Source organism: Monodelphis domestica, chromosome 7, assembly GCF_027887165.1.
Source record: "Monodelphis domestica isolate mMonDom1 chromosome 7, mMonDom1.pri, whole genome shotgun sequence".
Taxonomy (NCBI): Eukaryota; Metazoa; Chordata; class Mammalia; order Didelphimorphia; family Didelphidae; genus Monodelphis; species Monodelphis domestica.
Genome location: NC_077233.1, coordinates 43,581,226 through 43,600,757, shown reverse-complemented (window position 1 = coordinate 43,600,757; position 19,532 = coordinate 43,581,226). Strand labels below are relative to the sequence as shown.

The following is a 19,532-nucleotide window of genomic DNA, read 5'->3' as shown; positions in this document are numbered from 1 at the left end:
TAAAGGGTTCTGTGAGACAGAAATGAGGATGCTCTAGGGATGAGGGATAGCCTGGAAAAGACAGAGATAAGAGATGAAATGTTCTATAAAAGAAAGTAGGCAGACTTAGCTAGGGCATCTAGAAAAGCTGCCATTTAAGTTGTGAAGGGCTCTCTAAGGCACAGGATTTAATATTTTATCCCAAAGACAATTGGGAGCCACAGAGGCTCTTAGAACAAGGAACTGACATGTTCTCACCTCAATGGGAGAGAATGTCAAACAAGTATAAGAGATTTGATCTCAGAAGACCATTTTTTTTTCATTATAGATTTGCCTGTCCCCAACCCACAGGAGGGGTAACCAACATTGGTCACAGAACATTGATGTTAGGGTACATTTATACATAATATACTACTCTTTTGGGCACTTTCTTATAGCTAGATTCACAGAAACATATCTGGAGCAAGGAATAAACTGGACAATCCTTTGAAAGTCAATTGTACTTTTTGTGCACAAGATAGGTAAGCAGGAATCAGAGTGATGTTTCATAAGTAAGCACGTAGAGTGTAATTTCAGCTGGAATAGTGGATAGAACACTGGACTTGTAATTTGGAAGACCCAAACTTCAATATCCCTCCAACACTTATCAGATATGAGACCCAATTGTTTAGTCTTTTTGTGACTCAGTTCCCTCATTTGTAAAATGAAGAGTTTAGATATGATGGTCTCTAACATCCCTTCTAGCTCTAAATCTTTGTTCTTAGGTCTTCCTCTTTCCATCAATAAGCATTTTTGAACAGCTTAATTACTTTGTGCTAGGATCAGTGTGGTACAATAGGTTGTAAGCCAGGACATCTTATGTTTGTCCTTTTACTGACATATCTGGGCTGTGTGACCCTGGGTAAGTAACCTAACCTCTCAGTATTGTAGTCTCCATTGTAGAGATGGTGCCATTTTGCATTGATCCAGTGAGTCTCTAGTTGTATAACCATGGGCAAGTCACTTAACCCTGATTTTCTAGCCCTTGCCATTCTTCTGTCTTAAGAGTTCATACTAAGACAGAAAGCAAGACATTGAAAAAGTATAAATTTACTACAGGTAATTTGAGGAGAAAGTACTGGCATAGGGGAGAATAGAGGGAGACATGGAAAGAGCTCTTATGGAAGGTAATGTCCAGACTGAACCAGAGATTCCAGAAGGGGAAGATGAGCCAGGAAAGCATTCTAGACATGGGGATAGCCAGCTCAAAGTACAGAGGGAAGTTGTGAACTAAAAGAACATAGAGTTCAGGAAGGGAAGCAACTCTCCCCACAGTGGACTCAAGCCCATCAAAATATCAAGTTGGGTAGTCTCCTCTATACATTAGAAATATATATCTATATATCTATATAGATATATAGATATACACACATAGATATACACACATATATGTACACACATGCACATGTATGTACACACACATATAGTCTTCCTTGAAATCTCTTGATTTAACTTGGTTAGCTTTGGACCTTTCAGGTTGAACCGCATTCTTTCTACATGACCAGACTATCTCTCCTTTCAGGCATCCATGTCTTTGATGAGATATGTTAGTTACAAGGTCTTACCAGCACAATATTGCAATTGGAAATTCTATTCCACCTATACAAATCCACCACCTTTCTCTCACCACCTCAATTCTTCAGATTGCTCTTGCATGACTCCCAGACATACAGAATTGCCAAAAGAACACAAGCTTTAAATATAGAACTTTCTTTCAAAGAGAAGCTTGTGATCATTCAAAATACTGTATGATTTTCCCAAAACAATCTCAATTCCCTTCTACCTAGAAGCAAGATGGTGTTATATTTGGAGATGATACAACATCTATATTTGAATCCTGGTTCTGATCTACTTTGGAGAAATGAGGCAACTGGACCATATTACTTCTAAGGCCCTTTCCAGCACTAAATCTATGATGATGATCTTTTTAAATTCTGGAACTAGTTCATTTGTCTATCCATGAAATCTCTCTAAGATTATCATACTCTCCCCTTACTTCCTTTCTTTCCTCTCCTCTCCTCCTCTCCCCTCCTCTTCTTTTAACCCTTCTTTGCCTTCTCCCCTCTTTTTCTCTCCTCTCCCCAACCTACACAATCTCCAAGTTGCCCAACTGTTTAGCATAGTCTGAACAATAGTCATTTTCAAACACGTGATCTTTCCTTCATAGTTTAAGTGATTATATACATCATTTAGGAGGCTTTCTTTAGTATTATTATTTAACACTTTATGCAATCATCAAAATTACATATACAAACAAGAATTATTTCAACAGATCTGACTTTGGTCAACACTTAAGAAGGGAGTCTTCTAAGCTTAGTCTCCAAAGCCAATTGGGTAGCTCTGGGACAATCATACATAGCAATATATCTCCCATTTCTTTGCCTTTGCTTGCTATCCCCCATGCTGGGAAAATTCTACTTCCTTAAGTCTACCTCTTAAAAATCTCTTTCATCCTTTAAGACTCAATTCAAATGCTATTTTCATCAATGGACCTTTCCTGATCTTCAACAACTGACAGAGCCTTACGCTTCCCTTAGACCTATTCTGTATGTATCTTGCAAGTCAGGATGACATAGTTGTCTCCCTAAATAGAATGTTAGCTCTTTCGGGGATTTATTTTTGTTGTTGTTTGGATCCTGAGGACCTAGCCAAGTATATAGCACAAAGTATGAGCTCAATAAATATTTACTGATTCTTCTGTGATTGACTGACTCAGCTTCTCAGTTCCCCTTAGTAACTCTCCAACTTTCCAAATCCAAGAATTTCCCTTCTGCCTTAAAAGAAGTCATTTCTTTTTACTTCGAACTCCCTATAATAATGAAATGAGAGATATGCATCCATACATATAGCCAAGTATGTACACAGGTACAGATTGTCCCTAAAATATTAGTGCATTTCAAGTTTTGGTAGTTTTAAAATGCAGTAAAGTTTTCAAACACCTCATTTAAGTATGTGTGTATCCATATATGTATCGATTATCTGTAACTACATCTCTCTCTCTATATATACACATATGCATAGATTTATATGCACATGATTTTAGCATGTATAATAATATATGCATCCATCATTTGTATAGATTTATATACACATGTATAGATTTATATACATATAATTTAGTGTGTGTACATACATAAAATATATACATATGATTTTAGTGCAAATGTACATGCATATAATTATATTCATATACTTCTTGTATGTATGTACATGCATAGAATTATATACATATGCTTTTAGTGTGTATATATGGAATTATATACATATATAGAATTATATACATATAATTCTTGTGTATATGCACATATATAGAATTATATACATATGATTTTAGTGCACATGTACATGCATATAATTATATTCATATACTTCTTGTGTATGTACATACATAGATTTATATACATATGATTTTTTGGTGTTTGTAACTATATAGAATTATATACATATACTTTCTGTGTGTATGTACATAAATAGAATTATATACATACTACTTTAGTGTGTATGTGCATGTATAGAATTATATACATATAATTCTTGTGTGTATGCACATACATAGAATTATGTACATATGGTTTTTAGTGTGCATGTGTAGATTTATACACATGCTTTTTGTGTGTATAATCATGTATATACTCATCTGTCTCATCAGATGTATATTTTCATCATGTGTATAACATACAATATCGTTGATTAGTGTCAGTAGTACTTATTTATATACACGTGAATATATATGACATTAATAAATGTTCAATATTTTGACACATTTTAAGTGGTCAATAAATATTTTACTGGTTAATAAAAGAAACTGTTAACCTTTGCTTTAAACTCAACAAACCTGATAAGTGGTTTGGGATTCCCCTTAACTTCACAATTTAATTTCACTTTCTTCTCTTCGGAGTCCAATGGGAACATCACATGGCTTGGTTCTCGGATGAAAATTGGTCCGTGCAGTGTATTGTCATCTGAAATTAGAGGAGAAAATACCAAAGAGTGAAGCCCCTATTTAAATTTAAATGAAACAGGGAAATAAGCATCAAAATCACACTGCCTATTTTAGCTCCTTGCCAAGAAGCTATTTGTTGAGGAATCACCTAGGTGAAACTGGAGGACAATCATGGAAAGGGAGAGTGGAAGTTAAATCAACATTTGTATAATGCCTACTATGTGCCGGTGCTAAGCAATATACAATTATTTTTTCAGTTGATCTTCACATCCACCCTGAGAAGCAGGTGCTATTATTATCTTCATTTTATAGTTACAGAAAGTGAGCGCTGTGAATAACTCTATTTCTTCCTGAAAACGTATTTCACCTTTGGCCATTAAGCATAACATTGTTCACTTCTTTCATCTTGTCTCTTTGTACTGCTCTGTTAAAGAAATACTCAAGAGGAAAAGGACCCTGTGTCCATAGCTCAAATTCAAATCATTCTCCAGCAAGTTTTTTTTTTCATTATTCACAGAAAAGAGATTTTTTCCCCCTAGTGCTATCTCTACCTTGAAAAGAGTTCTATAGCTTCTTTATTTACTGATGTTCTTTCACTTGACTTTCATGCAGATATGCTCAAGTCATTCCAAGTAATTCTATCTCTCAAACTCCTTCCAAATTTCCTTTCTTCAATTCCAGCTTTCCATATGGGAACTCTGGAATTGTGTGAAGGATCACTAGAAGGTGTAATAGGATTATATATGGTTTCACAGGTTGTGGCCCAAATATATATAGGTAAGTGGGAGGGTATGATTTATCTTTATATTTCTTTCCAATGTAGTCATCCCATAACTTAATGACCTAGAGAAATAACTTCAATATATTTTATAATAGTTCTACTCCTTTTAGAATTAATTATATCCTCCATTAAAATTATAACTGGATACCTTATTGTGTCAGGGGGTGTTTAAGGAAACAGATACTTTAAAAAAGGAAAAAATTTAGGTTATAGAGAGTTTGGAGTCAGTGGACCCTAGTTCAAATACAAGGAAGAAAACAAACCAACTGAAATTCCAAAAAACTCTGAGGTGTGACCTTAGACAAATTACTTGAATTTACTGGGCTTTCATTTCCCTATCTGAAAAATAAAGAGGTTGGCTAAATGGTCTCTCAAGTTCCTTCCAGATCTGGATCTTAACTCCTTATCAAGCTGAAAATGTTTTTTTAGGATGTGCTTAGTGATGGATTTCATGTCTGTCATCCAAAGACCAGCTTAGCAAGAGCAAGGTCAGAGAGACACATATCCATAGTCCACCAAGTAGTGATTACTTTTAACAGCAACAACTTGTAAAAATATCTACACTGATGCACAGGAGCTGAGATCTGCATCAATGGGAGGATTACCCACTGATAGAATCACCATTCTTAGGACTTATTGAACTATAAATAACACAGATGCTCAAAAGTGTTGATTTTCTATTGGTTAACCAAGCTGAATGCTTATAAATTATTATCGCCATAAAAGAAGCTGTGGAATTCAATTCTCATCTAAGGAAATCCACAGTCTCTAATACATGAGTTTTCAGGGCTCACAAATTCCCAATGCCGGAGAGGCTTGGGAAAGGTCATATCTTTAGGTGCATGAAGCAGATATTGCTTTTAATTTTCTAAGTCAGAGAGACTAAATCTTTTTTTTTTCTTTCTGAAGATGAGTTGCTTTCCCTTGCCTTAAAGCCTTAAAATGCCTAGAAGTGCTGGTGGGATGGTATACCAACAACAAAATCTCATTTGGTACATCCTAGAGACAATAAAAAAGTTCACCAGTGTGTCAAGGACTGAAAAAGAGTTGTCAAATAATACATTCTGTAGGTGGTTTTAAAGCATCTTTATTCTTTGAATTGCATTCATTTATTAACAGATAATTTGTGCACTGATTGATTCAGGAAGGCAGACAGAGCATAGAGGCAAATGGCATGTCTACTATCCTTGTAAGATGTTCATTTTTGTACTTTTGAAAACAGATTTAATTGACCTAAACAATTTTAAAATTGGAAATTTTTCCATAGTTCAAATCCCTTGTTTTATAGATGATTAAAGTAAGACCTTTAGAAAGTAAGTTTTTTAACCAAATTCACATGTTAACTAATATTAAATCTGTAATCAATGTGTTAAATCTGTAATCAATGAGATACAATTTTCTTTTTTCAAAGCGTGTGGACATACACATTGTGAATACAATATGCAAATGACAAATATAAATAAACATACATATTTCCATGTGAATTGTATTTATGATGAAACTTACGAACTCATGATCTATATGATATTTACACACTTTGAAGTTCTCTTTCTTAGCCATACAGCTCTTGGTTTTCATTTATACTTACAAACTACATATAGATATAGATATCAATATATCATAGAGATATACCTAATTCCTGAGTTTACTAAGCTTTAGAACTGCCAGCATTGAAGTTCTGGCATTAAGAGAACAATAGCCCAGACACAAAAAAGAATCATAAATTAAGCAAATTTGGCACATATTACAGAACCCCACCATTTTATTCCAAGAAGGTGTGTTAGCAGTCATCTGCTCTGATCCATTTCTGGAAAAAATGATTTCTACTATAACACACCCACAGGCATCATTCAGCCTCTGCTTAGAGACCTCCAGTTTGGGGAAACCTATTATCTCCCCCAGAGAATTAATTCTATCTTGTGGATAGTTCCAATATCTGGGAATTTTATTTTTTTTTTCTGACATTAAATCTAAATCTGCTCTTTTTCACGTTCACTCAATGATTTTAGTTCTGTCCATTGAGGTCAAACAAAGAAAGTCCAGCTTCTCAAGCACTTGAATACAGCTTTCATTTCTACCCCCTCCATAAGCCACAAATCTCTCCTTTCGAACAGAATATTTCCAATTCCTTCAACTTAAACTCAGAGGACATGAACTATCCATGACTTTTTGTGTTGGGCCATTCACATGGGGTGGGGAGAGAAGGCTGCTGTTGTCAGTTTATAAGTATGGTGAGGGAACTGGCAACTATTCGATAGAATATCTCCATCAGTGGGAATCCTCACCAGTGGAGATCTTCAAGAGGCTAATTGATTACTTATTTGGGGTGCTAAAGATGGTGGTCCTATCCAGGTAAAGATGAGACACTTTGCCATCTGAGATCCCTTATAATTTTCTAGTAAGAGTTTCTTTGAGTCCATGATATCTAGAGGTGGGAGTCAGTCAGGGTACAATATTTTGTGCACATTTTCAATCAGGGCAATAAAAGATGATTTATATATAAATACACACTTATTGATGCAGGTGGTGTAGGCACAGAGTGCTAAGCCTGGAGTCAAGAAGAAAGATTTGAGCTCACATCTGGCTCCACACATTCACTATCTTTGGGACTCTTGTCAAGTCACTTAACCCTGTTTGCCTCAGTTTCCTCATTTATAAAATGAGATGGAGAAGGAAAGGGAAAACTGCTCCAGCATCTTTGCCAAAAAAAAAATCCAATTAGAGTCAGGTGCTATTAAAACCACTGAACAACAAACACACATACATATACATGTAAGTGTGAGGATGTGAGTCCATTTGTATTTTTAATTTCAGAAGGCTACACTTGCTGTGGCACATACAGTAGGCATTGCTTTTGTGCTCAGGCAAATTGCATTTGTTTATACAATGAAGGCTCTATGCCTCCTGTGGCCAGGAATATACTGGGGCTCAAACCTTGCCTAGGGTTCACATATGTCTTATCCTATCTGTGCTTAAGAACAATGGACATCCAGTCTGCTGGAAATTTTTCCATCTGTTGCAAATCGAAAGAGAAGAGAATAAAAATGCAACACTGCACTTTCATCTCTGAAAAGTAAACATGCTAGGTTCAATTTTATATGTAATTGCCATGGTATTTCCAGGTGTGGCCCTTGAGGGTTGTGAAGGTATTTAACACTTAATGGTAGTTATGAGTCACAGAGACACAAGCAAAATACCCGGGGCTTTGGTTTGCAGACACTTTACCGAAGGCATTAGCTAGGTTGCCTAATTAAACATGTAGGGTCTGAGCAGGTCCCTGAATGCCAATAACCTTGAACCTCAAAGGCAATTCTAAAATTCTAAATTTCTAAATTCCAAATGCCATTTTAGACAACGCTAGATCAAGAACAGCATAAAGTCAAAATGCAGAAATATGGCGGTATGACTGTTATCAAATATACCTCTTGGAGCTGCTGCATTTTGAGCAGGGGGTAGTACTTGGGAGAGTTTTCAGATGGTTGGGCTAAACCTGCGGTCTCATGTCCACATCCAAAATATGACCATCCTTCATTGACACCAGGTGAACTTGAAGTGGATAGCAAAAGAAAAGCACTAAGAGGAGAGAAAATAAAGTTCTCTTGCCAGGCTAACTCTCTTGGGCATGATCCCAATGTCAGACTTATTTGTCATCGCACATCCTCCCATTACCCCAACACTGCATTTGGCTCAAGGGGAGAATCCCTATAGGGTTGGCCATAACTCATCCTGGCACTGCAGTGCCCTGAGAAGAGCACACAGCAACACCTATTGGGTCACAGGCTGGCTGAGATCCTTCTCCTCTACCTTCCTAATCAAGGAAATTTATTTGTGGGAAAACTGTTAGGTCAGCAGCATCCCTATGGATAAAGACAACTCACAGAATGCATTTGCAATCTCCTACCGTGAACCAGATGTAAATGAAATATTCTACTAGTGATTTGGCTGAGTATGAGAAATATCCTGCTAAAATGGAATTGCCAGTTTCAACACTGATGACTAGGTAGATGTCATATTATCAAGGTAAATACAATTTAGAATTATTAGTATTTATAAAACAAATAGCAAGGATCATACAAAGGCATTATGTTAATATTCTCTGTAAAACTAGAAAAACACATCACATTTTGCCTAATCATCTATTTGGTTGGCTTATAGAATGAAGCAACAGGCAAAGCACAGAAGGAGACATGCTTGCTTGCTTAGAAAAAAAGTTTCTTTCATTTGTCCTTGCCTTCTCTTTTCTTCCTGATAACCCAAGAAAAACAAGCATTTTAAACAGCAAGGAGCTTCATTGTCTGGTGACACCTAGCATAGCTTAGGATGCTCAGAAAAGGAATCCAAAGAGGAAATGCATTTTTCTCATCCCAGTGCTTTGTTCTCCAGTTCAGGAAATCATAAAGCTATTGCCATCATGCATTATGTCACATATAATGAGGCCCGAATTGTAGGTAATGCCAGATACTGGAAATACAAAAATAGGCTCATGGAGATGAAAATAGTTTCCACTTAGGAAATAATTCTGCAGTGATGAAGGGTTTTAGGAGCAGAAAAACAATGGCTTGATAGTGATCACATAGATACACACATGCCAGAGAGACAGACAGACAGACAGACAGACAGAGACAGTCAGTCAGACAGACAGACAGAGACAGACAGAGAAGGAGGGAGGGAGGAAGGAAGAGATGAAGGAAAGAATGAAAGAAAAAAGGAAGGGAGGGAAGGAAGGAGGATGGAAAGAGAGAAAGGAAGAAGGAAAGAACAGGAGAAGGAAAGAAGAGAAAGAAAGAGTAAAGGGCAGAGAAACAAGAAGAGAAAAAGAAACTAAGAAAGAAGGACTTTTAAAGAATAACAACATTTTCTTTTGCTAAGTGATTGAGTCATTTAATAATATACCTGATTTCACCCTGATTTGGCATTTTTTTTCTCTTCCATCAACCTCCAAAAGGTGCTTTAAGTTGTAATTTATTTGGATAATATAACTTGCCCATTCAGTTTTGACTTACTTTTATATCTCCCAAATGAACCCATTTGCTGAATCATAGAATCCAAGAGTCTTAGAAGTGGTGCAATTTGTAGTAGCCAACTAGTCCAACACATAGATGATAAAGTATATAGTGCCAGAATGATGGTGATCCAACCTCTCTCTGAGGATCTCCAGAAAAGGGGAAGCCTTCACTTTGGGGGCAGTCTATTATACCTTTGGAAAGCTTTTCCTAACATTTACTTTAAATTTGCCTCTTTCCGACTTCTACCCATTGTGCCTGATTTTTTATTGTAGGACCAAATGTTACAATATAAAACCTCTTTCATACTAGAACCTTTTAAATATCCAAAGATTACCGGCATGTCCCCCTGAGTCTCCTCTTCTCTAGACCAAACAATTCAAGTTCCTTAGACCTAACCTTAATAATGGCATAGATGCAAGGCCCTTTACTAACCTCCATATCCTTGTCTTCACATTCACAAATAGTAACCATCCTAACCTGTGGTGTCAACAATTAAACACAATATCCAGATATGGGTTGTGCTGAGCAGAGTACTCACATCTATATGTTTATCAGAGTGTATCTCTCTCTCTCTCTCTCTCTCTCTCTCTCTCTCTCTCTCTCTCTCTCTACCACTTATATCTATAACATTAGTGATTGCCAGTGCCATAGATAAATAGGAAGGATGCCAACAAATCTGGGCTGGAAAATGAAAAAGGGGGAAAGGAGAGCATAAGATTTAAGTAATTACTATGATTACACAAAGAAAAAGTAAATGAAAATGAATGGGCAAAGGATATTGATGAGGACTTGGGGAAAGAATTGAAAAAAATGTTAATTCTTGTTTGTTTTTAATTATTATTATTATAAGACCTGTGACTTTACTGGTATTTGAAGTTTCCTGGGAGGAATTTTCTCTTATCTGTATGTCTTTATCTTCTCCTAACTTGAAGTCTTAAAAATTTCCTAGGATACTAGGAGCTCAAATGATGTGCTCAGGGCCACACATTCCTAATATGTCAAAGGTAGGATTAAACATACATTTTTCTGACCTCACAAGACAATCTTTATCCACCCACAATAAGCAAATTTAATTGTACCAAAAATAGTGTTCAAATTTCTAGAAAAAAATAGTTAATTAAAAGAAAGGCTGTCAGTAAGTTTCTGAATTTCCTCTTCTACTTCATTACTATTTTTCAACTCAAATAATTTTAGATCTGTCAATTTAATTATGATTAATTTAATTTTTTTCATTCTTAATAAAAAGCTATACTGTCTAAACTCTTTATCTTTTCCCCACTTCATACCTTGGTCTTGTACCAGTATCTAATAATTATCTCCTTGCTCTATTCCCTTTGGAAATAAGGGATACATTCCCTTATTTACAACTCTTTGCTGTCTCTCTGATGATCTTGGCTATTATGAATTTACTTGGCCATGTTCTTCAATGCCAGGTTAACTATTTAAATCTCAGGGTCCTTAGAACATGGTGGCCATACCCCACATAATTATGCTCCAAACCAATGTCATTTTGCCCTCGTATGTGAAACTTCCTGGTAAAGGAACTTCGTTTACCAATTAAACTTGTGTCTTTTATGCAATGCATAGTCTCAGAGAGTTGCCTATTGATGGGTTACAACTAAGGAAGGATCTGGCTTTGGGAGAAATCTTGTGCTTTTATTACTGGTGTTAATACATTTATTCCAGATGGGAAAAGCCAGATAAGACACATCTGTTGAGTTGAAGGTGCTTTTAATTCAAATACATTTTCATAAACTCATAAGTACTAATATTTTTAATGAAGATAAGAGAATCTTTATTAAAAGCAAACACTTAATCTGCTTTGACAATAGAAGTTTAATGGAATCCTAAAATATAAATTTGCTTATCTAACTTGCCTGTGAACATTTACTTCCTTTAGTCCAAGAATACAGACTTGCACACTTTTGCCAACCTTTATTCTTGGATTGCTTGATTAATTTCTTAAATATTCTATAAAAGATCATCATTTCTGTTTGGTAGATCCTCAAATCTGTATGGATAGTTTGAGTTCCATCAATTTCATAATAGTAATTCCTCAAGATTAGCAAATAATCAAGTTCAGTATTAAAGAGATTATACCATTTGTGTAGAATGTGAAGGAACATGGTAAGCACTGAGAAACTGGTACATCTTGTTGAATGATCATCATCTCTGATAATCTATTTCAAAGCAAATTTAATTATCTATACCACTCTTTAACCCCAATCTTTTGGTTTGGGAAGATAAAACATAATTATAATATCTTTGAAAGCTCATTCCAAATTTCTTAAAACCAATGGTGGCTAAGGGCAGCATCATTATTTTAAAAAGTGTCAGAAACATTTGTGGGAAACAAGTATTATTGAGCTATGACTATGACAGAAGACATTTGAGATAAAACAAGAGTCACTACAAGGCAATACTACAATTAAATAAAGCCATCCCTCAACCTTCATCATTCAAGAAAGTCAATATGGAAACCTGAAAATGGATTGCCAAGAGAAAAGTGACTGACTCAAGCATGTTGAACCAAATAACTTAGCATTCTTCCCTTTCTCTTCTTTTCAGCATCATTTACCTTCAGTCACCTTATACAACTCATGTTCAGTACTTTTTTGTGAATAATTAATTCATCAATGAGAAACCAAAAGCATTGGCAAGAAAATCTAACAACTGCTTTCTGGAAAAACCATGTATTTTCTAATAAGAGACATCTTTTACAGAAAATTCATTTTGTAGATTTTGAGTTTCTTGGAATTCTTAATTTTTTTAATGTTCTATTTTAAACATACCCCTCATTTTTTTCTTCTGAACAAAAGGTGTATTTGTTGATTACAGATGAATTGGTTCAATGGCACCTTCTGTTAAGGGTCCTCTTTTTTATTTGATCAAGATTCAAAGTCTATATGTAACAGCTACAGGAAATTGGCATCAATGTCTTTATTATGTCTCAAAACAGCCTCTGCTTAGTTACAAGATGGAAGCCATACTCAAAGGCTTATCAGTTGCTTTCAAGAATGTTACATCATCTTTAGTTTGCTTGTAATTAAGAAGAATACATTCTCAACAGGATTAAAAAAATGTGTGGTATAGGGTACCAGTAAACAAGAAAGGCATTCATTGCCCTTTAGAAGAAAATAAATTCATACTTTAAAAACCATGTTATTTTTAAAACATATTTTGTTTTCTTTGGGAAAATTTTATTTAATTAATTAACATAGAATATTTTTCCATGGTTACAAGATTCATGTTCTTTCCCTGCGCTCCTCCAAGCCCCCTTTCATAAGCTGATGCTTAATTCTTCTGGGTTTTACATGTGTCATTGATTAAAACCTATTTCCATATTATTGATATTTGCATTAGGGTGATCATCTAGAGTCTACATCTCCAGTAATGTTCAAAATCACTTTAGATGGAACCTCATCCTAGAAATCAGTGCTCCAAATAATGTAAACTTAAAAAAAGACATTAAAATTCAATGAAACTAAATAAAGCACCACCAAGCCCTATGTAAATCTATAAGGCATCTCCTTTTCAATAGGACAGCTAGATGGTGCAGTGGATAGAATCCCAGGTCTGGAATAAGGAATTTTCATATTACTAATTTCAAATTTGCCCTCAGACACTTATAATAATGTGACCCTTGGGCAAGTTACTCAATCTGGTTTACTTCAGTATCCTAATTTGTAAAATGAGTTGGAGAAGTAAATGGTGAACCGAACCATGCCAGTATTTTCACTAAGAAAACCTCAAATGGAGACCTAAAGAGTTGGACATTGCTGAAAAGCAAATGAACAACAACAAACTTTTTTTTAGTGCCTTGAATTTTCTTTAGAACCTCCTCTTCCCTTCTGCTAATGCCCCTTGTGAGATAGATATTGTCATCATTTAACAAATATTGAAAATGAGCCCAATTAGAAAAAAAAAGATTAAGAAGACCAAATTCTATCTATCTATCTATCTATCTATCTATCTATCTATCTATCTATCTATCTATCTATCTATCTATATCTCTCTCTATATATCCCACACACAAGAGAGCTTTCAGTTTTCCTGGAAGTCCTCCAGTATTCATACTGCTTCTACCTAAATCTAGGGTGACTTCTGATTGCACAGAGTTATGCTACCTATAGATATTGATAGTTGAAAATTGCCCTGTTTTATTGAGACAATAATTCAGGTAGACCAGAGAGGCCAAAATATATATACTGAGGGTCTTCTCACTTGTCTTCTCTGAAGAATTTAGAATGGTGGGATCCATTCCTCTTATAGTTTTCATCACCTTGTACACATAAATTTTACTTACGCTCTCTGGGACTCATTATCAAAGGATCAAAATATTGAGAGTTGGGTTGGGCCATAAAGGCCATCTAGACTAGGACCTTCATTTTACAGATAAGGAAAAGGTGGCACAAAGATAGTAAGTGATTTTCCCAAAGTTATATGGTGAGTCAGAAAGTGACCAAGATAGTATCCTCAGTTGTCAAATAAATTGTCTGGATTAGATGACCTCAAAGATCCGTGATAGGTTTAGATTAAGAACCCAGGCTATTCCAGGATCCACCAAGTTCTTGTCTCATTGTGGGACAGTTGCAAAAGTCATTTCTTATCTAGTTCTCACTCTGAAGAACAGCATTTCCCATTTTGTAATAGAACAAGATTGAAGGAAAATTCTTTTTGTTTGCTCCTCCTACCCCTCCCCACCTACACATAAACACACACTCACACACACACACACACACTCAGATGCAATTTCACACTTTCCTAGTGACCATCTGGTTTAAGCCCTTCTCAGGGCAGACGTCTGGTGTTCTTAACTCCTCTGTGACTGTCTTTGTTCCCTACAACCATTTCCTGACATCAAATTGCCTGAACACAGAATGCCTACAGGCGGTCCTTTCATGTTACATGCACTGTAGCTCCTCAAGTAATATTCATGAACCCTTTGCACCTGTCTTTTTGGCAGCTAGAGCTCTCTGCCTTCTGCGTTTCTGTAACTGTTTCTGGGCTCTTAATTTGGCACACACTGAACATGTCAATATATACTAGGAGGTATGAGAAGGAGGGAGCTGAGAGGGGTTCCAGCCAAAGTCCTACCACATGCCTTTCCTGGAAAGGCTCATGGAACTCATATTTAACCCCCTCTCCTCTACACCGCCGCTCTCATTCTTTTGTATAAGATTCTTAGGAGATGGCTTGAAATGCCATGGCCATTTTACAGAACAGAAAGTAAGTTTCTTGAGGGCAGGATTGTTTTGGCTTTTGTCTTTATACCTCCAATGCCTGGCAGAATAACTGAGAGTTACTAAGTCCTTAATAAATGCCTGGTGATTGATTGACTAACTCAAAGGGTCAAAGTACATCTAGTTCATGATTTATACTTCATTCTAGGAACATCTTTTGCCCAATGTCAGTGGGCTCTGGTTTAGCAGGTAATAATAGTCTGGGAAAAAACAAAGGACAGGTCAAATTCTGAATAAACAATGATCTGGATGAAGAAAATCCATGAACTGAGTGGCAAGAAACCATCAGCCAAGCACCGTGGGCTAAAGGGAAAAAATCAATTAATCTTTTTATGAAATATTTCTGATGTCTCAGGAACTAAGCTAGGCTCTGTGAATAAAGATGGAAAAATAAAAATAACCCAGTCTCTGGGAACTTATACTCCTATTAGGAGATAAAAGTATGCACACATACACAGGTGTATATATAGGCAAATAGTTGAATAAATGCACCTGTAAAAGACACATATAAAAATAAACTTTATTATATTGATTGGAGAATGCCAGATTTTACAAGAGATTTTTTCCTGATCTATCTTATTGCATGAGGTGATTTAATTTTACTATAATTTTTCTATTTTTGCTGGTAGTAGGGAAAGTGCTGGCTAGCAATTGGAGACATTTGGAGAGAGGAAAGGCTTCATATTGAAGGTAGTGCTTGAACTGAACTTTGAAGGAAATAAAAGAGTTCCAGAGGGAAAGATGGGGAAGGAATACTAGGTTTGTAGGATACTAAATGCAAAGACAGGGAGAAAAGAGATGAAGTATTATATGCAAAGAAATTAAGAAAGTCAACAAGTTTGGCTAGACTGTAGAATGTGGGAATGGAGTGATACCTAACAAGTTTGGAAGAGTTGGTTGGAGTTTGATTATGAAGAACTTTAAATTCCATAAAGGAGAGTTGATATTTGATTGTAGAGTTTAACAAGGGAGGAAAAATCATTTAATCTGCTCTGGCTTATATTGGGCAGTGAAGTCTGGCAAACTTTCACCCAAACAGTTAGAATGACTGAGAAATCCATGAATACCCATCAATATGTCCTAGATTACTACAGATAGGTGTATAATATACATGGTATTTGCTGATATATTTGAAAGCTGCTGCCTTTTTATTCCAGGTCATGATTAAATTCAGTTCAGCAATAGTCAGTAAGCATATTTTATGTGCCAGGTACTGTGCTAGGGACTAGGGATAGACACATACACAATAAAAAATGAAACAAAACAGAATGAAACAAAACTTCCCTTCCAGGAACTTATGATCTCCCTAGTCACTGATGCTTCTTAAATTCAATTTCTATTATAAACTGGGCTATGACTGCCTCAAATCTATGCCTACAAAGAATGTGCTTCTTTGCCTCTTTGGAATCTTAGGATACAGCTGAAACCTGTGTAGCCCATGGAGCTAATTATATGTTTGCAGGCTTTTTGTGTTCATGGCCAGAAGTAGAATAATATTTGAATGGTATAGGCTGTATTCCTGGGGATCTAGAAGTGGACTAATTTAGGGGGGTATCCAAAATGAGATAGGAAAATGAGACAGGAGAAATATGTAATCAGTGATTTATCTTGATGTCCACTTCCCTCTGCTTCATAAATGATCTCTGTTGCCACTGAACCATCAAGGCATGGTTACAGAGGTATCTTTTCCTAACCTTTAGCCCCACAGGGCAAAAGACATCCTGATTCATAGAATTTTTATTAACAATACTCAACAAACATTTATTATGTTCCTATTATATGTAGGGCACAGTGCCAGGCTCTGGGGAAATGTAAAGGAAAAAATAACAGTATCTACCCTAAAGGAACTCAAGGGATGAGACATGCATACAAATATAAAACATTTAGAGTGAAAAAATGCAGAGAAATACCTATAGTCTAGAGGGAAATGCATTACATGCAGTCAGAGGTTGTGAGTTTCAATACCTTCTCTCTATATCTTTCCCCACTTCCTTCCCTCCCTCTTCACTTTTCTTCCATCCTTCCTTTTTTTTTCCTACCTTCCTCCCTCCTTTCTTCCTTCCCTCCCTCTCTCTTTTGTTTTTTGCAATAAAAGTGACCATGTAGATATGGAATCTAGAGACATTGCTAAGGTATGGATAAAACTTGGATATTTGATTGTTTATGGGGAAGAGAGAAAGAAAAGAGAAATGGTTTATCTGAGGTTTTAAGCTTGGGTCTCTAGGAGGATGATATTGTTATCAAAACAAAGACAGATGTAAGAGGTAATATATTTTAGGGAGGAAGATGTAAAGTTCAATTTGGGACTCACGAAATTTGAGGTCACAGGAAGACATCTACACTTTTAAGTTAAAGGTCTTTAGAATGTCATTTAGTCAGACCTCATTTTAGAGGTCATAATAGCTCCCAGAGAAGTCAGATGACTTATTCAAGATCAGATATAAAAACAATCAAGAAAGTGTCCTAACACCAAGTTTAGTGTTCTTTCTACTACCACGTAGAAACTCTAGTTGGGAGCTCTTACCTTGGGATTTATGAACTACCCTTTTTGGAAAACATATTTTGATAACTTTATTACTATGTAACTAGTTTCCTTTATAATTGCATATTTTTCCTTATAAGTTAAAAACCATTATTCTGAGAAGGGGTCAATAGGCTTGATCATACTGCCAAAGGAGGGAAAAGTATAAGAACTCTCAATCAAGGTTGCCCATTTCCAGAATAGAAAAAGAAAAGAAACTGAACCGTCTTGCCATTTCCTAGAAATATATTGGAGAAGAGAGAGATACTCTCTTCTGAAGTGAGTTAGATTTTTTTGTCAGTATCTATTTCTTGATCCTTTGATTTTGGAGAAAGTAAGTGAAAGCTAGTTTTCATCAACTGGATGAGATATAACAGAACTACACTCATTGCTAATTTTTTCCAATTATAGAGTTCTATGAAAGTATCCCCTATCTAAGCTTTTTGTAAGTGTGAATTCATAACCTTTCAAAGCTACCAGCACTGAATTTGCATATAATTATTTGGCATTTGGTGTCATTCTGTCACAAGGAAAAACTGGATGTATGCTGATTTGCACAAATAGAAAACCAAAAGGATTTCAGAAAAGGAATAAATGGCAGCAGAAAAATGCTGCTGAACTAAAGTTATAAGATTATCCTAAACACACACATATCTCCACAATCCATTTTCTTGAACTTTTTCAAGATGGGAGGAAAACCCCCATAATTCTCAGGTTACTCGCTTTCTGTATCTCTGCCACTACCTTCAGAAAAGGCATCCAACCCTTGTCTTTATTCATCTATCAAATGCTATTAAACATCATTATTGGCAAAGACAATATATTCAGACGGTGAAAACTGTAGAATAGAAATCGCACTCAGCTTGGACTTATAAGACATGAGTTCCATATTGAATTGGTCACTTACTATGTGACAAGATAAGTCTCAACTTCTCTGATTCTCAGTTAACTGATCTATAGAATTAGGAGGTTGGGACAGATTATTTCTAAGATCCATTTTAGATCTAAACTTATGATCTTATGAATTGCTATTTAAATTTCTCAAATGGGTTATCCTGTGGATAAAGAACACCACACATTTTTTCTAGTTTAATATTGATACCTCTTTTCATGAAAAGCATGGAGATAGTTAAGAGTAATTAATATGTTATTCTGATTTATATATATATATACATATATATACAAATCACATTATGCTATTGATTATTAAAAATGTATAGTGCTTTTCAAATATACCCTTATTCTTTTTAAAAAACCCTTATCTTCCATCTTGTAATCACTACTGTATATTGGTTTCAAGGCAGAAGTGTGGTAAGGGCTAGGCTATGGGGGTCAAGTGACTTGCCCAGGGTCACACAGCTGGGAAGTTTCTGAGGCCATATTTGAACCTAGAACCTCCCATCTCTAGACCTGGCTCTCAATCCACTGAGCTACCCAGCTGCCCCCTATGCCCTTATTCTTGAAAAGCAACAAATTGTGAATTCTCTGATTATTCACCATATAGAAATGTATCTAGTACCATATCAGAATGATTTACTGCATTGCAACCATTACTGCAAAACAGATTGCATCACTTCCCTCTTCTCTCCCTCATGGTGGGAATTAACAAGGATAATCATAGCTCAATAGATGCCCAGAGAAAGGAGACCATAAACAAAGAATTGCTGATATGACTTTGAACTACATTAAGAAAGAAGTAGCTTCTAGGCATAAATGGGTTGTGTTTCCCCACCCCCCCCCCAAACCCCAAACTGTAGTCTGACCTAGTCAGACCATAAATGAACTTTTATGTTCAGTTCTTGGTATTACAATAAAAAAATGTGGTTGATAAATGAAAGAATATTCCTACAAGGGTAAATAGGATGATGAAAAACATTAATGGTATTTTCAAATGAATATGTTGAAGGAACCAGGGATTCTTACCCTGGAAAAGAGACTTAGGAAGGGTATAATATTCATGTTTAAGTATTTAAAGTGCTTTCACATCAAAGAATGATTATACTTGAATTCCATTTTATCC

The 19,532-nt window shown here is 35.7% G+C and overlaps 1 protein-coding gene across 20 annotated transcripts in view; it reads right to left on the bottom strand.

Annotated features, from left to right (window-relative positions):
- Positions 1-19,532, bottom strand: part of LOC100619412 (contactin-4) — a 1,170,520-nt gene that overhangs the window by 374,995 nt on the left and 775,993 nt on the right. For all 20 annotated transcript variants that reach the window (XM_007500110.3, XM_007500117.3, XM_056804538.1 and 17 more), the window contains one exon: positions 3,854-3,980. In XM_007500110.3, coding sequence (XP_007500172.1) covers positions 3,854-3,980 — 127 coding nt within the window. The remainder of the gene's footprint in view (positions 1-3,853; positions 3,981-19,532) is intronic.